The sequence below is a fragment of the Mycteria americana genome, chromosome 6, assembly GCF_035582795.1.
Source record: "Mycteria americana isolate JAX WOST 10 ecotype Jacksonville Zoo and Gardens chromosome 6, USCA_MyAme_1.0, whole genome shotgun sequence".
In the NCBI taxonomy this organism is placed as follows: Eukaryota; Metazoa; Chordata; class Aves; order Ciconiiformes; family Ciconiidae; genus Mycteria; species Mycteria americana.
The window spans coordinates 62,857,222-62,881,645 of NC_134370.1; the positions used below are offsets into that span (position 1 = coordinate 62,857,222).

Consider the following 24,424-nt stretch of genomic DNA (forward strand, 5'->3'; position numbering starts at 1 on the left):
CCGAGTACACTGCTCCTGACTTCGCTGTATCACTAGGTGCTAGGACATGCATGACGAGATTTCCCAAATAGACTAGTACACAGCCAGCAGCAGCAGCACTGCGGGCTTAGCCTTCAGGCCTTGCTCTCCAGCGACTTCCTCTGCTCGGAGATGAGGCTTTGATCCTGAACAGTACACGGTTGCACAATAAGAGTGCGGGTATGATTTTAAAAAGCAAGAGAGAAAAGTTAAAAAAAAAGCCGTGTTTCTGCATCTCATGTCTCCGATCTGCTCCTGCCTGAAAGGGGCAAAGACACCTCAGAGACATTGTCAAAGTGTCCAAACCAATTTTGCAGCCTAATCCATTATTTATATTTCCACCCAACCCTTCGTTTAATCCTAAACTCCTGAAACTAAGGCATCAGGTTCTTTGTGGTATTGAGAATCACTTCCATGAGCTGCACAGGAAGGTAGGGAGAGGCCTTAAGTCTTGGCCTGCCCTTACCCTTCCACATCCACCTCTTACAGGGTCCCTCCATCTTTTGCTTCCTGTTCTGTACCATGCACGAACTGCCAGCATCACATCCTCATCCATTTGTTTGTCTCTTTTATACTTGGTCCTTTCTGGGCTATTTAGGTAAGAATAAGAACTGTCTTCAGGCCAGACACATAGCACTGAAATCTAAAAGGTCAAAAAAATGACATGATTTCTTTTGGGCATGCACTTTTACATGAGAGACTCTGGTTTCCTTCACCAACCCCATTTGTGACCAGTAATCTTCCAAGATAATTGCTTAAAGATAAAATGGTTTCTCCAATACATCAAACCAGGTGAGGATAGAGCTGATTAATCCAGGAACCTACCATCCTTCTTGAAAATACTAAACCTCAATGGCAAGGCACACAGATAACACTGAAAATATTACAAAACTGTTACTGTAGCAGGGTTCCAAAGCATGTGGTAGTTAGAGGCATAGGAAGACTAAAAAAATGGAGTAACTTTCATGACCAGATGCACGAGAAGGGAGGTGATAGTTGTTTACAAAAATAACTGGCAATTTGGGCACTCCCAATTATTCTCTTTTACAGCAGAGGACAAAGGTGCATTTACAAAGGTGAAAGACCAGCTGATGAAAAGAAGTACTTTCTCTTTCTGCACAACACACAGCTAATCTATAAAACTCATGAGATAGCAGGGTGCAGCCAGGAGCAATGTAAGATTCAAAAAGCATTAGGCACTTACATAGAAAATGAGAGCACTGGAACATTTCATTAGATAGGATTATTGTTATTATAATTATTCAGAAAGGCTAAAAATTGTTGTGTTTCCAGGTATAAATAAATCGCTGTCTGAAGACAGAAAGGCATTCCCCCAGAGTGCAGGGGTATTTTGTAATCGTCCAGTATGGCAATTTCTTGCATCCCTCTTTGAAATCTCCAATGCTGAGCACTGTCAGAAAGAACGCTTGACTGTACTAATGCACTACAGCGGATCCTCTCTTCTTATGATTCACTTATTCATAGATGAAAATACAAGTTGTGTGCTAGAACAAAAAATAAGTATTAATACTAGAGAAAGCCTGACAAGATAAATCCAGGTAGCAATACTTTACCCAAATTCTTGGCTGCCCCCTGCAGCTCAACGGAAGATGAAACACTGCTTTATTATTGGAAATGGGTGTTTGCTTTCTCTTTGAATTGCATTGGACTTTTATCTTTTAATAAGATGCTGATGCTTTTTGGAGGATGCTATAAAATGGCATCTTCAGAAACAATTCTGAAGTACAGAGCGTGATGTAAAAACTTGTTGAGTAGACTAGACAGAACAAACAGATTAGACAGAGAAATAGATAGAGAACAGATGCTTTCTATTCTTCCCCTTATTCTTAATTTCTGATGATACTGACCTGATAGCAGAATATTTTTCTGGCATTCAGCTGCTTCTATTGCTTATTCTGCCTTCCAAGTCCAAATCCTCAAACTCTAACTCATGTTGAAATAGGATTTAAGGTAGTAAATAACTGTTAACACTTAAAAGGAAGCCATTATAATTTAAATGGTGAATAATGTGCCATAGATAAAGCTGTTGATTATGTATTTTTAAATGGTTAGGAATCTATTTGAAAGTCTAATCATAAAGCATACTACTGTTACTTTAAAAATGAAATTCGACCTTCCAGAAATTAACATTTCCTCCATTTAAAAACCACAGGTTTTAACAGGAACAAATGGAAGTAGGAATGGGAGATGGAGCAGGGGGAAATACAGAGAGAACATCCCCAAATAGATGCAAAGAGAATGCTTTTTCTTCTTTTCTCTTACACTGTTCTCAGTCTGCCTCTCCTTCCTGCTCCGACAGGAGCCCTTGTCCTGGCACGTTGGCTTTGCTCAGCACTCATGGTCTGGACAGTAGCTGCCTGAACCCTCAGCATCTACCCACAGACAGAAGGAAGCCATAACCTTTCCTTGGGAAAGGAAAGTTTGCAACAAAGAGGGGTGGGTTTTTGTTTCTTTCGGCCATTGTATCCCAATCCAATTCTTTCAGAGTTACAATTTTCCACAGAGTTCTGCCAATACATCTCAGCATCCTTTCCCACTTCTCTACCAACACCCCCACCCCTATGTGCACAGTGAGTCCTTCCAGCACATCGCAGGTCCATCTGCGCTGTTCCAGGACTGAATCGGTCCCACATCTCTCACGTTGCACTGTGACAGTGTTGAGAAAGAGTCAGTGCTGTGCTCTGCCCTGGACTTGTCCTAGAGTAGGTCACTTATCTGGGCTGCATTACTAAGTGCTACAGACTGGCCAGGGCCAAAAAGGGACGGGTCTTCATCTTGTACTTGAAAGTCAACTTTGCCCACGTTCATGGGAATTGGATCTGGGATTTTAAGCTTGAGTACATTTCTGCTCTGCAGACAAAAAATAAAAGGCTAAGCATTAATTTCACGTGGATCTTCCCCCTCACATCCTTCTAGTCTCAGCTCCAGCCTAATTCTCACAAGTTCTTTTTGCCAACATCACATTCAACCTAATCAACATTCATCCTAATAAATCCATATGGTTTCTGAGAGAATACAATGAATTATCAGAGGCCGCAGGGACTGGCTTTCACACTTGTATCTCTATGCATAAGTACTCATCCACACTGGTACATGTGTGTGCTGGGCCCTGAAACAACAACCTGCACATATTTATTTCATGTCTCACACAATACCTCTGCCATGTCTCTCTTTACAATATCTAGCATGGCAGCAAGCGGCAGGGTCTGCGTGTGAGTCACCGCCACAATACACTGAGCAGCCGGAGCCTCTGACAGAATATACAATACAGCTGAGATGTCAGTGGAGGTGGCTTTGGAGTACTTTAAAATGCTGTTCAAGTGCCAACTTTCACCTCCAAATATGACACTTTGCTCGCCCACCCGCTTTCCTACCAGGCTCCTTTTACTGCAACTCGACAGCTTTAATTATGAATTTCTCTGCCTTCTCTATCCCTTTAACCATTTAGTCTCTCATTTGTCTTGCTAAGTTTTTAGACGTGCTCCTAGATAGCAGTTGTACACTGTCACCACAGTACAACAGGCCTGGTCAGACTCTCATTTGCAGGCTGGGCACCAGACCAAAAGGACTTGCAATAAGCTATTTGCCTCGAAAGCAGAAATCTCTGCTCTTGTGTTCCCCTTGCAGAGAAAGGATGCAGTGATGGGAACGCAATGTACCTAGGAGCATCGTTATATCAAAACCATTTGGCTCTCCTTAGCTCTTATTGTCTGAATAACTTACACAGGTACAAACTTCTGACCTGGTGAAAAACTGGATCCCACTAATGGTTTTACAGGGGATTCAGATCCTTTTATCCCTATATTTCGCCCATGAAGGGAAATCTACTTTAGACAGTGGCAATGTCTGCACTACTGTCACCACCACTGCTGTGCAGGACTATGAGGCTCTGACACTACTGATGGGTAGGGAGACATTCTGCTCTATACAGTCTCACAAATACCTAGCATTCATTTTAATTTACTTCTAAATTCTGTGATGCTTGGACATCTGGGCCCCTAGGTAGGGTCCAAGAGGCGAGAACTCCACATGGTAAAGTGTTCGATCCAAGTAATCTAGATCAGAAAGTCTCTTGTTCCTGTGATCTATGATTAACTCTCCAACACACAGGAGAGCAAAGCCTGTTTTGACCCTCAACCAGTCTAATTTTCACCTACATGAGCATGTTCCTCAACAGGCTCTGTTGGGAGCTGTGGACAAATTAATAAGAGGCCACCTCAAGTAACAATTGCAATAAAGAGAACAACTCATCAGAGGCAAAATACACTACTTCCACAAAAATGTGCTTTCTTTAAAGGGTTGGAAGTGCATTTTGCCTAACTACCATCCTACTTACTCATTCCATTGCTTCTCCTGCCTGAAAGAAGGTAACGTAGCATGTATCAGTCTGAAAGATCTGTCTGGTGTCTGGTTTTCAGAAGTCTCAAGTTCTTCTGGGACTCCAGAAACACCATTTGGAAAAGTTACACAAGGAAACACTAAATCACCATGATCCTTGAAACAGCCTCATCATTTATCCATGTCTCCCACCAGCCCAAAGGCATAAGGATTCCCACCACAGTAACGCCTTGTTCATCCATACCCTCTCTTCATACTGTCAAACAGGCGAAAGCAAAGAACAGAAATCATCAGTAGAGTTGCACTGACAAAGTTGTCTCCTCCTGCTATTGTGCCAGAGCCCCAAATAGTGTTTCAGCTACTGCTGCAGTATACGTATAGTCTATATAAGGCTATATATAGTCCTCTGAATCTGCCTCTTCAGCACTAGACCTGTGACATGTTCAGTCTGAAATCCCACCTCTGCCTGCATTCAAGATGACCAACAGTCTAAACAGACTGATCCTCCCATCATCTTTTTGTACCCCCTTAGAAAAAACACAGCTATTATCTTCCAGTGTCAGCACTATCCTGGTCTATACAAAGGCCACCCCAGAGGAAAGTGTACATCCCTCATAATGCATTCCTTTGGGGAACACTTCACAAATAGGAATCACTTCTGAACCCCTGATAGCAATCAGCTTTATTTTTCTATCCTAGCATGTGAAGGGCCCCAGTGTCTTTCATATTTCAAGTTAGATCTTAAGGGAAAAGGACTGCACCACAGAAAAACACATGCTCCTAATCAATACAAAAATGTCTAATACCAGACAGTACTATAGCAATATGCCTCACAGAAAGGGCAATGCAGAGCCCATTTGTTCTGCTGGATATATACAAGTTCATTATCTGTAGTCCAGTCAGATCTGTACGTGTATGGTAATTTGAATAACCTCAGACAGATAGGATAGCAAGCAGTGCTTTTGTGCATGTTTGAAGTTCCTTCTATGATCTCTTTCTCTTCCATTTGCTCTTTTACTCTCCTTCCTTTCTACTGCTATTTAAATTACTATTATTAGCTATTAAATGATAAATTAATTACCTCTAAAATAAGCGTGAATAATTGTACCCAGCCTGGCATAGCTAGGGCTGGCATTTGGTAACAATCAACAGAAGCTGTGCAGCTCCCAAGGTATTTCATAATAATAATAATAAAAATCAACAGGAGGAAAATAGGGACAGCTCCAGAAAGTGTTAATGAAAAGTTTTTGAATTACAGTGGCTCACCTGTGAACAGCTACATGAAAGCCTTCTGAATACCAAATATATTCATTATAGGCTGCATTGCTTGGCTGAACCTCCAAAGAATTCACTGAGCTTGTATTCTTGCAATAACAATGGAGAGATGCTGAAGAGTGCAGGATAAGAAGGATGAAGGGGTGGGTGGAAGAAGGTTCACGTTCTTATTTAGAAAACATGATTATCAAGGCATATGACGACAACAAAATCTAAAGCTTGTAATAGATCCAAACTCGAAACCTGAGTTTTTTTCCTGTTGATAGCAGAGGCAGCAATTCTTTAGGTCAGACCCTGGCGGGGGGCAAAAAGATATCACTTTTTTGCAACATCAGTGTGAAAGAGCACTGGAGAGTGATATAAGACAGTCAGGAGTTAAGGCATTTCCTGAATTGATCCTAAATGGTTACAGCAACATGAGACTGCTCCAAAGCCCAGCTTCAGCTACTCTCATACCTGTCACATTGTGTTAATGTTAGACTGCATTCTCACAAGTGTTATATGAAATACATTAGAAACTCCTTTTGCCCCATGTTCTGCACCACCTAAGTGACACGGTAGTTTGGCTTACTTAGGTAAATGCATTTCCACAGCGCTTCTCTCCAGCATCCAAATACAGAAATACCACATCCAGAGATGCTCATAATGCAGTAGAAATTTCAAATTCCTTTACCAGCAGTAAAATCTGTGACTAAGCTAAAAAATAGAATCAATAAACAACCTCCTGTTCTGAAAGCTGCCACAAGGTATTTAATGTCTACAGATGATCAAGGTTAAAAATACACCAAATCTTTACTTAAAGAAAAATGAAGCCTCAATCAAATAGAAGTCTGAATCAAAACAGTCAAATAATTCCTGCTGATTTTTTCCCCATGGGGATAGATTCACTACATGATGAAAAAGCACTTTCATCTTCATCCATGTGTGAGAGGACTCCCCAGAGTCCAACTGTCCAGTCTGCCTCAGGGGACTGGATGCCACAACTGCTGGTACATCCTGATGGTGAGGTGATGGGGTATTTTGCAGGGTGAAGCACTGACTTGCACTCAAACCCTTCAGTTGAAATTAGTTCCAGTTTGTATAATCAAAACAAATATAACATCAAGGAATGACACCCACATTCACCTGTAACTATAGGAAGAACCAAACCACCAGGCAAGGAAGCCATTTCCCATCACTGCACACAACTATAATGCTACCTTTCTGTTATTCAAAGATGTGCCAAATGAAGACGTCCCATACTTTGCTCCATCTGCATTATTTTGTTGCTTGAACTTTCCTCTTTCTTGTCTGCTTCATCTTCTCAGATTCACATTAGTTTGATCTGAATCACATTTTTGCCACATAGCTTAAAAGACGAGTGGAATTGCTTGCACAGCCATAATCAGGGGAAGGTGCATTATAGTGAAAAGATGGGAAATCCAACAGTTCAATACTATCCAGGATCACGATGGGGCATCAATGCAGTATAGAAGAAGAGCAAGCACAGTTCCAAATGATCTGCAACTCCTTCTTGTCAATTCCCGGATTTGCCATCCATACACTGACCAATCTAACTCTGCTCAGTGTATGGAAGACGAAAAGATTACAACTGGACAAAGGACCAGAGCAGTGATTAAGCTTTCTGCTTTTGATTAATAGCAGAACTAGACATATTTCCCATCTGGGGTGGAGAAAGATTTGGCTCTGCTCAAGAAAGGTAAGAAATGATGAAGAAACACCGGAGATGAATAATATTTGAGTCAGCAGAAAATGGATAATGACTTCGCAAAAGCCTGTCTCAACATATAAGATGTGTCTCATGAACAAATGGCTACAATTGCTGCAGTGTATGCAAAACGTTTCCTAGCACAGCCGAGAGGGCAGAGAAAAATAAAATGAAGGAATGTACCATCAGTTCAAACCATGAGGAAGAAGCGGAGGATACCTATAGTGGGGAGTTGCTCTCGCTTTCTCTCTCTCTAAAACCTGCTTTAAGTGAACAGTCACTTCCCATCCTCTTTTGTGGTCATGACAAATGTGAAGTTACCTGGACAGTGTTGACTTAAAACCTAACTGCTTTTACAGCAAATGAGGCATGAAACCTATTATCAAAAAACACGATGTCCAAAGTACAAGCTGGCATTCCATTTTCCCAGCAGAGAGCTTCTGAATGCCAGAGTTGACTGCAAGGCACGGCAGGAGGCTGGAAACACAAAGTTAGTGATTCTTCCTGGGGCACGGCAATAGCGTGCTTGTGAGGTCAAGTCTGGGAAAGGACAGAATAAAGTGCCTGTATGAACATTTGACACATTGCTTTGGTTTTTTGAAGGTGGCTGCAAAGCCCAGAAAATTCTCCACGTATTTGGCCTTTGACCTTGTCAGAGTGGTCCGTAAGACCAACCCTATTGAATGCTGGTGGAAAAAGGGGTAGTTGATGCCGAAAAACACCTAAATATCACTTGTGAAAAGAAAAGCCACAAACAACTAGGTCCCCAAGTAGGTCTTGTGAATGTGAGGGTGATAACGCCTGAATACGTGTGAGAGTGAATATGAAGTGTCCCAGGAGCACAGATTGCTAATTAAGAGACCAGCTAATACCTGAAGCAATTTAACCCCTATTCTTCACCATCACACATTGTAGCTGTAATGTATCTTATGTGTGTACTGCATCTTATACTTTCTCCACCTTTCGGTATGTTCGTGAGACAGCTGCCATATAGACATGTTGAGGACCAGTGACACAGAGCTGTTAGGCCAACTTCATGATGTCCAAGGATTTCCTGGGCTTAGGGGAAATACCCTACTGTCCTACTAGCAGCATAGCCCCACTGATGGAAGTTCAGCCCCCTTTACTTATTCTCAGATGCAGCTACTTTGCTACTCTGCCTCTGCTGTGAACTTATTCCAACAGTTACCCCACTCATGTTTGTAAATTATTCCATTTACAGTTTACGCTTTAGGGGAAAGATAGACTGTAAAACTGGGGATGGGAAGAAATTCTTGCCTGTGTACCAAACTGTATTTAGTTAGGTCTGCTAAAGGTTTCTTCCACCTTTCTTTGACTCGTTGGAGACAGTACACTGAACACAATGGACCTGACCTGGTGTGAGAAATCCCCCGTTCACACAGGATGCCTCCATTAGACCAGTCACTTCCCTGACAGCTATTACCTTGCTCCAATTTACTGACCACTGATTCTGACAGAGCTATATAAAGTGCACAACAAATAGTTTATTCCAGGGAAGCAGGCAGGGTCCAGCCTGCTCCTTCATCCCCTTCACAGCAGTGGTGAAAGAATAAGGCTGCAAAATACCCAGAGCAGAGACAGCCTGAAGAGGAAAATTAAAAGACACATACAGTTATAAACCTTGACAGGTGAAAATGTTTGCTGTCGGAGGCAGATGCTGAGATGCCAAGTCAATGCCACGCACACCAGACACCAGGGCAAAGCGACACAAATGCAGGACATGAACTGCAGGGATTTCACAACAGAAGAGACCTCTGCTTCCACAGCTTTTGATCTATGTACCTTTGCAATGGGACATTTCATCTGGGAGTTAGCTATATCCAGTGCTGGATTAACTTCTTGTTCCATGGCTTGACCTGTCACCCAGAGTACTACAGAGACAGGCACTCAAACGCATATTTAGGAAACACATTAGATTGAGATAGACATATTTAACATAAGCACTATGCAATGCATCACATTGCTCACAGCTTAATTTCATCTTGCTTTCCACAAAACAAAACCCTAACAACTAAATAAAGTTCACGTTTTAATCAAGGTTGAACAATAATAATTCTTTTCTTTTGATGTTGGTGAATCACTCTGGTAAGAATCACCCATATTTATACCTTTTTCTAGACACGTCAGCAGGACAGTCTTTGGGTCACGCTTTCTTTTGCCAGGAAACATCAGCTACAGTCAGAGCCATTATTTCCCACTTAAATATCTATCACGCATATAATTTCCTGGGACCAGGACAGTGCAGACTTCTGGAATAGGGATAGCCTGCAAGCTGTTTAAAGCCACTGCTGTTCACTATGTAAAGCATATAAGAAAAAATTGCACAAGGTAACTGCTCAGACTTTTCCTGTGTTGCACCTGAAGGATCCCCAAGTCTGACTCCGCTTTGGCAAAGGTACACAAAATTTTGGGTATTTTCATTCACATCTACTCACACTTTCAGAAGCCGAGAGTATAGAAAGCATTCAAGGATATTGTGCATTTTTGTGGTAACCACAGAAAACAACAGAACTAGTTTTAAACTACAAACATTTCATTCTCCTTAAACCCAGAAAGATGGGTCTAGTCTAGGAAGTAGCAGAGTATAATTTCCATTGATGTAGTGATATACCAGCAGTAAGCTGCAAGGCTCTGGTGACCTCCTTGTGCTACCTAAAAGAGCTAGATTAGACTTAATCTTTACAGAGTAAGATTAGACTTTGAGTGGTACCCCTCAGCTTCCTCTAGAGAAATGTTTTGATGGAGAAACTTTTTTTTTTTCCCCCAAAGTCTGTGAGTTGAGAGAGAGGTGTAGAAATAGCTGCCCTCCTGCCCATATCTGTGTGGTCTCTGTATTCTGAATTCTTCCATTGGTTCCAGTAGGGCTCCTATTCTCACTAAAATCAAATCATGCAATTCTCTTGGCTAGACTCACAGAAACCCAGGAGCAAAGTATTAATTTTCTGAATCAGAATGAATATATTGCACAATAATTTTCCATGAATTATTTATTTTTAAAACAGAATATGCTAGCAAACCCTTTGGTCCCTGCATCGCCCTTCCCCCAAACTTCTGCAACAAGCTCCTGCAATGTAACATATCTAGGCGGGATTAAACAATTCAGCTGTTTACCTGGTCTGCAAACGGTAACAAATTGCACCTCAGCTACTAAAATTCCACAAACCTGCAATTATACCCAGTGGAGTGAAAATGAACAAGTAACTGTCACATTGCCTTTTACAGCAGTGACATTACATCCCTGGATGCCACGGAGGTACTCACTAATGCTGGGCGAACTTGAAGGGGTATAAGGCTTTACTTTCACCTACCATGTACACATTTGGAACAATATGAGAGTTTTACAACGTAAGGGAACTTTTATTTTTAACTTCTTTAAAAATATTTGTAATTAGAGAACTTCTTACTGTTATTTTGGTACTGATCAACTACCACACAATATTGGGAAAATGGAATGAATTCTCATCAATATAAAACCAACTAAAGGAAAAAGTAACAGAAGACTACGAAGATCAGGGAAAACGCTCACTAAGTTACTGTGACCAGATGGCTTTTTTTTCAGTGTCTGAGGCTAATAAGAGCTTGATGTTTTTCTTCCCATACGAGAAGTTATTTTCATACAAAGGCCCTTCTAGCTCCAGTTCAAAAGTGAGAGTTTGATTTATATCTCAAAACCATCCGCCTAGTGAGGCTTCAGTAGTTCTCTCTGATGATATACCAATGATTTGTCAGATGGCTGTCCACAACATGGATGGTGTTTAGCATACGCCTTAATTGCTCCATTTGTATGTTCACATGTACAAGTGAACACAGCTAATCCAAAGGAATGTCTCTACGTTTTAGCCCTCTTTTTTCATTGTCCCTCATAAACATTAAAAACTGCGAACAAGCTTGTAAGACTGTTTTTCAGCATGAGGAACAGGTGGTGGTAATGTCGGTTGAGTATTCCTGCAGGGAGAAGACTGGAAGCTTGCTATAAATTATGGGGGCATTTCTGCCACTGAAAAACTTGCTTTTCATTGATGAAGCTGAGAGTGCTCTTTGATGACAAAGCCATTAGGGAGCTTCAAATCATATCACATCACTAATTTTTCTTTCTCCATTTGTCTTGGAAAAACATTATTGCAAGCATATGTGCTTGCACATAGCACTAACGAGTGACAGTGGCCTAGAAAGGATATACATATTTCTGCTTCAAAACAAATTCAAGCTGAAGAGACCCATACTCTGACACTTATCCAAGTCAAATTCCCCATGTATTTATAATGGGGCAACCTCACTTAAGTACATCCCGTTGAAAGTAGGAAGCAAATAAATTAATTTTGCCATTTCGAAAAGCACTTCCTAAATAATCAGTGGGATCATGACTTCTTCCTATGCATTGAAAAGTCACAAATCTATGCTCTAAACGTCTGCAGGATTCAATTCAATGAGGAAAAGAGGAATTTCTGGGAGTATCCTTGCAGAATCAGGCTTAGAGTTTCTAAATCATGCTATCAAAGGCCTTTTCTAATCCACAATATTTGTTCCCTACCCTGCAGATCTTAGAGAATGTCTTCCTTGTAAGAGATCCTCTCCATGGAGGATCTGAGGTAGACAGAACACCACCTGACACGCCAATGAGCAGAAAAATGTTTCCTGCTGATGCAGGAAACCGTCCCTATGCTCCAGTAATCACTTTTGATAGGAAAATGGAAATTCGCTGGAAAATAGAAATCAGGTTCTTTTCTTTCACCTTTTTTTATTCACATGGATGGCTGCAGGGCATGGAATCACTGTTTTAGTAGTTTCTTTGGGAGTCAATTGTATCTTCATTTCCAATTACTCTCAACACACTCCAGTTCCCAAGATGCAAATCTCAGCCATAAGAATGTCCACTTCTGCAGATTTAAACTCAAAACATACTCCCACCAACTTGATTCCCACAGGAGAACCCTCTAGAATACTACTGTCACTGACCTTTGTGCCCGGTCTGTTATCTCCTCCTCCAGATCCAGCAGGAGTGCTGCCTGAGCCATCACCTTCTTGCTGCAGGGCAGGGATTTGAGGTGCAGAATGAGCAAACCAAGGCAAAACTTGCTTCCCATCTCCTCCAGCTCTTGAGTTCCCAGCTGCAGGCCCTGGTAGAGAGAGGCAGAAAGTTTCAATGCTGAGTGTGCATTTCACAGGTACATGGAAAGGGTCAGGCTTGTTTTGCAGGAGGAGGACAATTTTTAGCTTTCCTCCTTCTATTCTGAATTAGGGGTTCATTCATGTTTGCTACATATGGAAATTTCCCCTACAGAATCATTTGTAAATTAACTGACAGCACTTGGTCTACAGAAGCTATTCTAAAATAGCCTCTGTTTTACAAATGGGTAAACAGAGGCAAATAGTTTAACTGCCTCGACTAGATTTGCAGAAGAAGTCATTGTAAGAATTAGACTCAGACTCCAGGAGGATCTGACTGTAAATCCACTTTTACAGATCATTAGGACTCATTTTTTCTTTCTCTCTGTAGACGAGTCATCTCCTTAAGCCAAGGGGAAAAAATAGGTCCTGTGATTGTAAACACTGGGCAGTGGCAAAGATAAAAAAGGAAACTGGGGCGGAGGGGACAAGGGGGGAAGAGATCTTTAACAAGTTATGAATTGTTTTTTAAGAAAATCAATTGCAAAGTAATTGCAAAATAACAAACACCTCTAAGGAATTTCTCAGTCTATTAAAAGCTGATGTCTCTCTAGCAGAGACAAGCAGAGACAGAGAAGCACAAACAGGGTTTGAATTATCAACATCATCTTTCAAGGGACGACTCCTCCAAGCTGTGGATTCTTGCTTGGAAGAACCCTGATTATGAATAGCCTGTGTTTGTTTTTTTACTAATTAAAAAAATAAAATAAGGATCTGGCAAAGAAGGAACACACCAAGGGCCTGCATAAGAGTAAGTCAATGTAATCAATGGCAGTTTCATGCAAGTGGTGAGAGGACAGGAGGCAAACAAAGCTCAGCTATACTAAAAAGAAACTAAGAAACTGCAAAATCCCTCATCTTTGGTATTTAGTGACCGTATCACACGTACTCCTTAATGCTATCACATCAGGGGTTGAATCAATTGCTGAACAATTGCTGCCTCTGCCAATATCAGCCCTATGTGCTTTTGCAGCACAAAACATCTCTGCAGCCAAGAGCTCCAGCTCCATTTCCAAGACTGTTTCCTTAGCAACTCTCAGGAGCCCACACTTGCAGTCCTAGCACTAGCCACATGCACGGCGTGAGCTCCATGTCAGTATGGCTTGTACTTGACTCTCTACTTCTCTACTAGATATTTGTTAGTGGACAACTTATGGGTAACGAAGCCTGTACATGTTCCGCTAATCCATGGCCAGAGGCTGAACTCTGATTTCATGTTGGTTCCCCCCCCACCCCGTATAAAGTTGTTGCATCTATAAAGTGCTTCGGGATCCTTGGGTGTGAGCAGCTCTGTAGAACTGAAAGATTATTTCTGAGCCAAAACCAAGCAGGTGGATGGAAGAAAGAAGAGATTTCTCACATAAACTTCTGCAGCTCTCTTGCAAAGCTTTTTTTGTGCATTTTTATTAGAGGACACAAACTACTTGGACAGGGTGAAAATCATCACTTCATCTCTAGCAGATCCAGCATATGCAAATATCATCTGGCATTACAAATACCCTATCTTGATAAAAAATATGTTTTTCTATAGTAAAGATGATGTAATTCTGCTTCGTTTCTGAGCTCCTGTGAGCAAAGCACGAATCTGTAATTATGATGATGAACATGAACAACAGAAAATAACACACAGCTCAAACACATACCGAGTGGCCGGCCAACTAGATAAGCACAGGACCTGCCCAGAAGAGCACACAAACAATCTGAGAAAACATAGCCCCAGTGCTAGGCAGGGTCTAGGGTCTCTGGAGAACTGAATTCTGCTCTCAGAACAGCTTCTTAAGTATTTTTATCATAGCAGGCAAGTCTCTGACACCATTTCTTCTCTCCATCCTATTCACCTCTACTACAAGCTTTGCCAAGCAAGATCTAGGTACAATGAACTGCAGCAATAATTAATAATAGTAAGAAAACAGAAGGAGAGGCTTAGGGGAACCAAGGGTCATTAACGCAAAACAATGAGAGTGCTTAGCAGCTCTGCATAGATTCCTAAATGTTTTATTATTTTACTTTAAATGACTTAAGATATTTTACCGAGGCAGAGTTACAATCGGCAGGCAGAAGCAGTGACATTTCTGAGCAAAAATATGTCATTTCCACAGCAAGAGAGTTATTTTCTCAGGGGCAAAAAATACAAAGAACATCTTGCGGCTTTCCCTGGGGTGCATCTCAGGGTCTTGCTTCCAAGATCAAGGCAACATACTAAATACCTATCAATCCAGGAGATACGAATAGTGACTGTGCTAAAACTCAGCCTGTGGCTTTATGATTCCCTAGAGCTTTATTCAGGATATGAAGAGGCCTTAAGAAACTATGAGCAAAGAAATAATAATAATAAAACTATAATATACCTCAGAAGCCTCAGACAGTAATTGCTCACGCACTGAAGTTAGCTGCTGTACGATGGACCCATATTGCTTTGATACCAGACAGCTCAGGAGTAACAGCTGGAAACCTCAGCTAGAGGATTACTTGTTAACATACTTTATTCACTTCAAACACAGACAGACTTTTATTTTTTTAACTCAGATAATTCTCTCCCTCTCCTTCCTCAGCTCTCAGCAGAGGGTGGAGCTGGAGGTGCGTAGCATGACTACCGTTAAACTGAAGTGGTTGACAGAACTGACATAACAAACTAATGTTATTGATGACACCTGCCAGCAATGCCAGGAGCTGGTGGAGTGGTTAATAAGCAGTCCCTCTTGCATTGCTGAAAGGGAAGCCTGGTGTCCAGGCATTTCCCTTGCAGCTGTGCAGCACACACAGTTATAAAAATTTTGAGATTGTGCTTACAACTCAGAGCTGTGAAAATACTCTACAAGAAATGCAAGAAAGAAAAAAAGAACAGTAGAAATGGTGCACCGTGGTTTGGTTAATATGCTGGCAGGAAGCACACCTCCATGGCCGCAAAGCTGTGTTGCCTCTACGCGTAGTGACAGTATACAGTCCGTTTGCCACAGCTGCGCAGGAGGAAGCTGCTCTGCCTGACAGCACCTCCCCGCAGTGTCCTGCCAGTCTGGATTCTCAGTGACCTCATCCTTCTCTCTAGCACAATGCTTTATGGCTCTGTCCTCCTCCTTTGGACACGTCTACGTGAGCAGTGGAGCATGGTGCAGTGTCTTCCAAGCCAGCAGAATCTAAGCAAATTCTGAAGCAGGAAACAGTATCTCTGTACCAGAAACCTGCAGACAAACTCATCAGTCCTAACTAGTCCAGCCTCAGAAACATGTTATCAAAGCTATCGTACTTTGACGATCAGCTCACATCACATAGTTTCTGCTCTCTGTTACATGAAAGTACTAGTCTGGACCAGCATCAGCTTGATACATCACGCTCCACCGCGCAATACAAATACGTCCATTGGTCCCATGGGCCCTATCATGCAGTCTTTTGCAGGCATCATGTTAAGGGATAACAGGTTAATTGTTTCCTGGCTATTATAGAGAATAATGGAGCTAAACAACTTTTCCTAATCCCTTTTCACATTTTCATACTGCAACAGACAGCATCGGAGGAGGTGACGCCTAATAACAGTCCAAGTTGTGGATATATTTATTTTTCAAGGGAAGAAACAAATTCCAGAGGTAGGCAACACGGCCAATGAGATGAATGAAACAGACAGTCTATTAACTCTTAGTCTAGTTAGACCAATTCATTTCTGGCCTTTTCTGCCAAAACCATTGCTAGCGTAACAGCTGGGGCAGTAGATGCTCACCTGCATCTCTTAATTGACACTGTGATAGTAATAGGAAACTGGGGAGCAGGGAAAAAAGCTATTCTTTGACTTATCATTTGGCCAGAACATTGTCAATACAAATTTTCCTAAAAAAAATTGATCAAATCATACTGGAAAAACAGTTCATTCGTACTCAGCACTGATGCATCAAACAAATATCCACAACTAAATGTTTCCAATCTCTCTGAACTTGCCCTCAAAACGCTTCACAGGCTAAATGACAGTGCAATGGAAAAACTTTCTTATTCATTATTCATATGCCTGAAACACTCCTGCAGCCAAAGGCAGCAATAGTTTCATAACTGTTGAATTGTTGAAGAAGGTGGAAGGACTCCAGAAGTTAAATTAGAAATTTGTTCACAAGGGTAACTAGAGCTATGGTAAAAACAGAGTTAGAAGATACTAATAAGCACAAGTAGACAAAACATTTCAGAGGGATCAATTGTGTCCTGTGCTCAGAGAAAAAGGATCTTTGGCATGCAGCACAGCCATTTCAGTGGCCTCTCCCACTTTTGGTCACTGTTCAGTCCTCGGGGCAACAGCTTTTCCCTGCAAACTCACTTCCAGTCAGTACATCTACATACACACTTACAGAATATTCTCTGCATCTCAATAGCTTTACACATGCACAATGGTTATGCCCTAAGGCTGGGTATAAATAAATTGACAGTCTGGTTTCTCACTAATTCCATCAGTGAGCTCTCCCTCAGAATACTAATAGAAACTGTTTGGAGACTCTAGAGGATAAACCAGGGAGCTGAACGAAACATTTGGTGCCTGGTGTCTGCAGCCTTAATTTTAGCTTGGGCCAGCCCTGAAGGATACTGTCCTTTCAACCCCTGTGAATGAAAGGATGCAGACACATGCTAGGGAACTGGCTATTTAGACAGCTAGGACAGTAGAGAATAAGCCAGGTTTTCTTATGCCCCAGAGATCCCTAAGCAGCAGGTATGGCATGCAAAACAGATGAAGCGGAGGGGATGGGAATTTGGGCCAAAAGATTTCAAGAGGATTAAACAAGCAAAAAAGGTTGAAGATGCAAGAAAAAAATAGGCTAGCAGGAATTTCTAGAAAAAAGATGAGAGGGGGCTGGAGTTAGAGACAGAAGATAAAAGGACAGGAAAGATAAAAGGATGAGAAAGAGGGAGGGGTTGTTGAGGTCAATGGATGCTGATATAGAGGAATGATAACAAGAAGAAAGCTAATAGAAACCTCTACCCCCTTCTCACCCTCGGAGAGGTGTGCCTCGTTCTGAACGTCTGTCCTCATTACGTCTCGTACTTTGGCCACATGGAGAGGAAACAAGGCCTAGCTCGCTTTGAATCTCCTCACAAAACTTTTGCTGAACTCAGCTGGTGTTTTGGCTGAGCAAACTTCTTGGGTACAGAAGCAAAAAAGGGGTTATTGTTTTAATCATTCAAATGGACTCTTTCCCTGGTTAAAGATATGTATATCATAGGCAACACTGTTCAAGGAATGGAGTGAATGGGAAGATGAAATACCTTCTCCCTCCAATCTGCTAGAGAAAGAGTCCTTAACAACCTGCTCATAGGAGAACTGGAGGTTTAGCGAAGAAAAACTTGTGGCCAAGTTCTCCAGCAAAACAATTTTAGATTACAAATTCTCCAGGTCTACTGTGTGAAGGGTTTCCTCCTTCTTTCTGCTGTGCTGACTAGCTATGTGTCTGACGTTCCCATCTCTATACCTTTCCCCCCCAGTATTTCCACAGCTGTCTCCCTCCACAACTTCTCCTCCTCTGCTCCTCCCTCAGCATCCTTTCTCCCTTCCTTAATCAGCTTCCATGAACGACTCCATCCTCAATATATGACAAACTCATCATGTGTTGGAAGAGCCAAAGAAATTATACTAGCATTGCATTTGCCAACCTCAGCTAGCTACTTTGGTTGGTCACTCTATCCCATACACTGCTACCTCATGTTTTATGTCAACAAATTGCAAACTATCCAGGATGGGGACAGGGGCGGCTTTAACTTCCCACCTCCCCAAAGACTGCACACATACAGAGAGATACTAGTTGGATAGGGAATGCTTCCATGTCCATTGGATGCTGTTATACCTGTTCTTTATTGCTGTACAAGATTGAAGGTGGTACAGAAAGCCCAGCTTTGCCGGACTGCTTCTTGAATAGCACAGGCACAGACCATACTTTTTTTTTTTTTAATGTGGGCCATAATTGTGAACAGTGGTCATGTCGGGAACAAAAGACGAACAAAAAGAGAAAGAGAAATGAGGATATTTTCCCCCTGCACAGACAAACCATATAGGAAGATGCTATTCTTTGCAGAATTCTTGCTTTCCAATAAAGTAGAGTAGTACATTGCTTTTCTGCCTCATTCATTACCATGGAACATGCTAGGGACTTATTTTTAGGCTCTGGATGTACCTGGACTAGCATCAATAGATTATCCCTCTCTCTGCAGACACTGAGCAATCTTTCACCTCGTCCCACAGTGTCTTTTCAAACAGAATTGAAGAGGCTGAGTGAATGATATGCCACGCCAGAACTGAGCACTTCAGAGGAGTCTGCATTGTTTCACAGTGACGGGGTCAGGCGTGTCTCAAGTTTTGATCTAAGGACTGTGGACAGTTCTGGGGAGGAGAAGCCTGCCTGCACCATCTGAAGAGGAGGAGCACAAAACAAAACAAACAACCACCCCCAACATGCTAATTTCTAAAGGAAAAGAAATGCTGCTCCAGGATACTTAAACCTCCTACTTGGCAGACAGGGAACAGAACTAAGGAATTGTTCAAAGTCACATAGGGATTCTGGGTCAATGTGAGGAAAGAAAGCTACCTTATATTGGTGACAATCAAGTGCTTTATTCAAGAAACCACCTTTCTTCTCCATGCTCCCAGTATTTGCAACAGGTTAACTGGTATCACCCCATCTCACGGTACCTTGAAAATTCATCAGTAGTCTGCCCGTGACTTTCTCTCACATACGCACTTTTTCCTGCTATCTGAACACTGTGGAACCTGGAACAAGTCACAGACAGGCTATAGCCTGAGGTATCTGAAGATTAAGTGTGAGGTGGAGCTCTAAGTATGTCTGAGAATCTGTGTCAAATGAATTAGCTCTTAAAAGCAGTCTGGGAAAGCAAGAAGCTGAAATTTTGCAAGTCCTAAATTGGCAGCCTAATCCCTGGATCACTCTTCCTGCCTCTCTACTTCCACTTAAAAGTTTGCCTGTATAAATAACTTCAGTGTACAGAAAAGTGACCAGACTCTTGGCCCACCCAAACCTTATTTTCAGCTATGAATTTACCCAGTTTGCCCATATTTCACCATGGGAGTGAAATAATTTTCTAATCCTGGCTGGTGATCATGACATGCCTTGGGAAAAAAGGATTTATGATATTTATAATTTTATTTTGGCTAATGTAAATGCAGAAGTTATTCATAAAGTGTCTGACCTGCTTTAAAAATTCTTAATAAGGTAGTTGTCTTCATAATGCCATCCACTATGGGGATCCCCAGGTTAATTATGTGTTACATAAAGAATCAATTGTTGCACCTTAATTTCATGAAATGGCCTCACGCTCTCGTATACTACTACACAACATCTTGCTATTTTTCTGTGTGGTTTTAAAGTAAAATATTTAAAGTAACAATACTTGGAACTTCCAAAGTAGTTTGTATCTTAAAGCTCACTGTGCAATAAACTGCAATGGAGGAAACCTTACAGCATTTCCCTCTTACCCCAATAAAATACATACTATTCTTCCCATCGCAGAGGTGATGAAAATATGTATCGACCAAAATGACACATGAAGTCTAGTGTTTCTTTATGCCCCATGCAACATGAGACCCCAGGATCATGGTACCTCCCACTGTTGCACCAACACAGAGATTGAGGCACTAGAGCAGATTTAGTGAGAAGCCAACACAGCATGACCCAAACACCACCCCAGCTGCTCCAGCCTGATAACGCTCTGCCCCACATTATCTCTGTCGTTCTGCTCCCACGCCAGTGCATTACAGACTAGCAGACCAGTGAAACTGTATCTGGGCCTGGCAGCAACGTTACGTAGAGGAGAACCCGATGGGATGGGTGAGCCTGCTTCCTGCTGCGCTGCCACCAAACATCCACCGCGCTGCAAAGCCTCTCCCCAACGCAGCACTCAGCGTTGCGCACTTCTGCACGCTGTTGTGCTCTCCGCACTGTAAGGCTTTATTCCTTCCCTTTATCACTCAATAGCTCTAGTATCCCTCACGCTTTCCCCATGTCGAAGCTGCTTTCCACGCTGCTAAACACACTCATCTGCTCCCTCTAACCGCTCTTTATCACTGCTTTATCTCTTACAAAAGAAATGACCCATAACAAACACAGTACTCCACAGGAAGTATTACCATTCATGTCTATAGGGATATTATAACAACTTCCAAGTCTACCTCTTTCTTCACACATGCAGGCAGTCTTATTCACTTTTTTCTCTATTGCTGCTACTGCACATGGCACAGACATCTTTATCAAGCTGTCTTTATAATAGCTACTTATGTTTTCCTGAATGGTTAGAGCTAATTCAGAGCCCAACCATGTGTCTGAATGCCTTAAACTATTCCTTCAAACACGCTTTACCCTGCCACTGCCTATGTTTCATCTTCCATTCTAGTACCCACAGTCTTTCAGTCTTCCTTCTTACTGTATAGTTTGTATCAGCTGCAAACAGCAAATCTTATTATCTTGCTGTTTTCTTTCCTTCCAGTCATTAAAATGATAAATATTGACCAGCACCAATTCACAGAGTGGTAGCTGGAGTCAGCTTACTATCAATTTCTTTCCATCCCAAGGACACTTTATGTATCCTACCTATTTTTTCCAGCCTTTTAACTAGGTTTTGACTACACAAACAGTCCTTTTGTGTCTCACTCCATAACTCCCAAAATTTCTCATGCCTTTTTTTGCAGGAAGCTCTCTTTTTATCAGCTCTGACTCATCTGGGATGCCCAGCAATCCAATCTGCATGAAAATTAGTCTTGGTTCACCCTTGAAAGCCATGGGTGAAACTTTATATACCATTTCTCCTTCATCCTCCAATCCCCACACCTCTTTCAAAAAAAATCCACCATGTTATCAAGGCACTATCAACACTTGCAGCCATTGTGTTTCCTCATCCCTGTGCTACTCCAGTGCTTGTGGTTCTGTTACTGGTGGTTCTCTCGTCCCATGGAGCAAGTTTTTAAACGTGAGAAATCATAATTACCACCTTGTTAAACATGTTTTAGACAGTCTGCTATCTAGTCTGCTGGCCATTTTTAATGATTCCTTTTTAGTAGCTCAAATCCTCTGTTCCTTAGTTTCCTTACAACTCCTACAGGAACAAAACCTGGGCTTCATCTGATTCTGTGAGTTATAACTTTAGCCAAATATAAAATAACACAGCCGACAACATGCAAGCATTGTCTTCATGTACAAACCAGCCAGCATGGTCCCACAGCGCCTTGCTCTGTTCCCATCCTGGCTGCCTACCAGCTCTACCAATGTACTTGTGGCTCCAGGGCAACACAAATAGCTCCAGAATGCATCCAAATCTCAGCCTACACAATCTCTTACTATTCCAGTCCTGAGGGTCCCATATTTTCTTCCAGAACATTTTGATCATGCCTTGAAGCATACTTCTTTTTTCCAGGTCTAAGCCTGTTCTCCACAAAAATCACTCATTTCCTCCAAGACCTTCCAATGGCCTCAGAGCAGAGCTTCCACCTGGTGGTGGTTTTCCTGCCCAGATGACATCACATGCCATGTGCCAGCTTCCATGGTGGAATAATTATGTACACATGTTCAGAAGAGATTATCCTGAGACCCCCTGTGTGTAGGTCTCCTTAAAATCTTACTTAAAGTAAGTCCTCACACAGAGATCCACAGGTGAGAGGTAAGGACATAGAGCCATCTACAGCTCTGCACCTTCCTTTCCCATCTCAAATTTCATTACCCTAACCTTTCATGCACTGTATGTCCATCCCCTTATGCTGATACAACTCAAGAGCTACCTGAGACTTTTTTTCCTAAATTATAAATGACTGCCCCCAGGCTAATTTCTTTTTTTCATATCAGAAATTCTCTTTGGTCATCTTCAGCAAACACCATCAAAGCTGACCTATCACTCCCTACAACTTCAGGACCAGTGACAGGAAGCAACTATGATTCTACAATTTATTGTACTAGCACTTCTGAAACAACAAAGGAGTCCTTGATTTTCCAAGCCAAAGGCACATGGGAAAGCACAAAAAGCATCTATGCCCAGCTCAGATCAGAGAGGAAAGAGACACTGCATAGGAGAGGGCTTCCCCCAGCCTGGTAACTGCTCCCTTTGAAGCTGAAGGATGGGAGTACAAGCAAGGGGCTTGTTGGCTGTTTTCTTACAGGTGTCAGCATAATCATTCTGACACAGGACTCTTCTTGCCGCTTGTCACATTTAACAGAAAAATGGGCAACAACAGTGAAAATCTGACCATTTCTTTTTTCTCTTTCTTTCTTTTGAATACTCTGTACTAGCCACCTGGAGAATGGCTGATAACACCAAGGGTAATTCAGGTAAAAGTACTGCAGGTCCCTCTTTTGATGTCTGCTCTGATTTAATACAGGTTCATGTAATGAACGTGTAATACAATAATACCATATAAAGAGTTAAAGAATACATGAGAAAGCTGAGTCAAAGGGAGATTTTACCAGATGGCCCAAGGGCAAGTCACTGATCATTTCATTAAGAGGCTGGGTTAGGAGGGACATCCCGAGATAAGTCCTGGGAATGTAGACTCCGCAGTCAGAAACCAAACATCAGGAAAGTTCTTTCAGGTGAAACAGCTGCCATCAACTGCTAACCAGGGTTTAGAGGTCTGCAGAGTTCAAAGGCTCATTTTATTGCCAGCCTACATGTCCAGTGGTACAAAGAAAACTCACAGCCACTAAGATGGCTGATGGATACTTTTACCTTAATTTTGGCTGGCAAAATTATTATTAAAAGGAAAACAAAAACGGACATCAAAACTGAAGCTTCTACTTTACTAGAGGAGAGACGAACCTGCGGTGCTTGTTCGTGAGGAACAGCAGCATGTGCAGATGACCTTAGACATTCGGACTTACTTACCAAGGAGGAGTATCGATTAGACCTGGCAGTTGGATGCAAACTACCTATAAGTCTTTTCCCCTATATAATTCCACCAGCACAGGCTCAGTTTAACATCTCCACTTACTGTGCTTTTGGAGAGAAAGAGAAAAAGAAATCAGGTCTTTGAAGACTGTAAGGAACACACCAGAGAAAGGGAGACAAGATCAGAGAGACAGAGCTGGGGTGAAGGGGAGGCAGCTATCTCTAGCAAGTGGGATAACTGATGTGACTCACACAAAAGCAGCTTACGTTTCCCCTTGTTCTGCTGTGGATATTTCCACATTGGTTTTTTCAGAGACGGAGACCAGCAGGAAGCAAATGCATAGCAGCTGATAAATGCTTCACCTCCTAGAGCATCAGGTGAGAAGTATACAGGCCTTGTAAAAATATACTACAAGTCTCCAAAGTCTTTGAAAACCTACTGACCATCCACAGCCAAGCAGGAAAACCTTTCATCAGCAGAGAAGATGCTGACTCCAGATTACAGGCTTTCAGGATTTCTCATCTTGCAGCCCTACTACCTGAGAAAATTTGCATAAGAACAAGCTGCCTTTTTCTTAGGAGACTTTTTCAACCTGCTTTTATTATTTCCACTGAAAATGATAATCCTCTGTTTGTGACATTGCAATCATTTCTACTACAACCAAGTGTTTTGTCCAAAAGGAGGATTACTGCTTCAGTTTGGGGAAGTATACAGACTTTCGGAGGAACAAAGCTGCCAGTTTGCCAGCAAATGACCTTGGTAGTAGAAAACAAAAGAAGAGAAAGATATAAAAACAACACTACATACAACCAGATCTGCTACTTCCAAGAGGCATCCGATGCCCTGTAAGTTCATAAAAACTGATGTTTCCTATAGATGTTTGTACAATGGAGCTGGGAAAAGCGGCAAGAGACATTTCTCTTTTGTGCCACTCCAACATTCACTCAGACTTTTCCCTTGACAAGCTAGCAATGTTTTAAAACTAAACATCAGAGACATATATATAGAAAACCCACTGCAGTGCACAACTG

General features: G+C 41.9%; 1 protein-coding gene across 1 annotated transcript in view; it reads right to left on the reverse strand.

The window, feature by feature from the left end:
• The window catches only part of AGBL1 (AGBL carboxypeptidase 1), a 278,153-nt gene that overhangs the window by 76,830 nt on the left and 176,899 nt on the right, over positions 1 to 24,424 (reverse strand). The window contains exon 22 of the mRNA XM_075506626.1: positions 12,338 to 12,498. Within this exon, the coding sequence (XP_075362741.1) occupies positions 12,338 to 12,498 (161 nt within the window). The remainder of the gene's footprint in view (positions 1 to 12,337; positions 12,499 to 24,424) is intronic.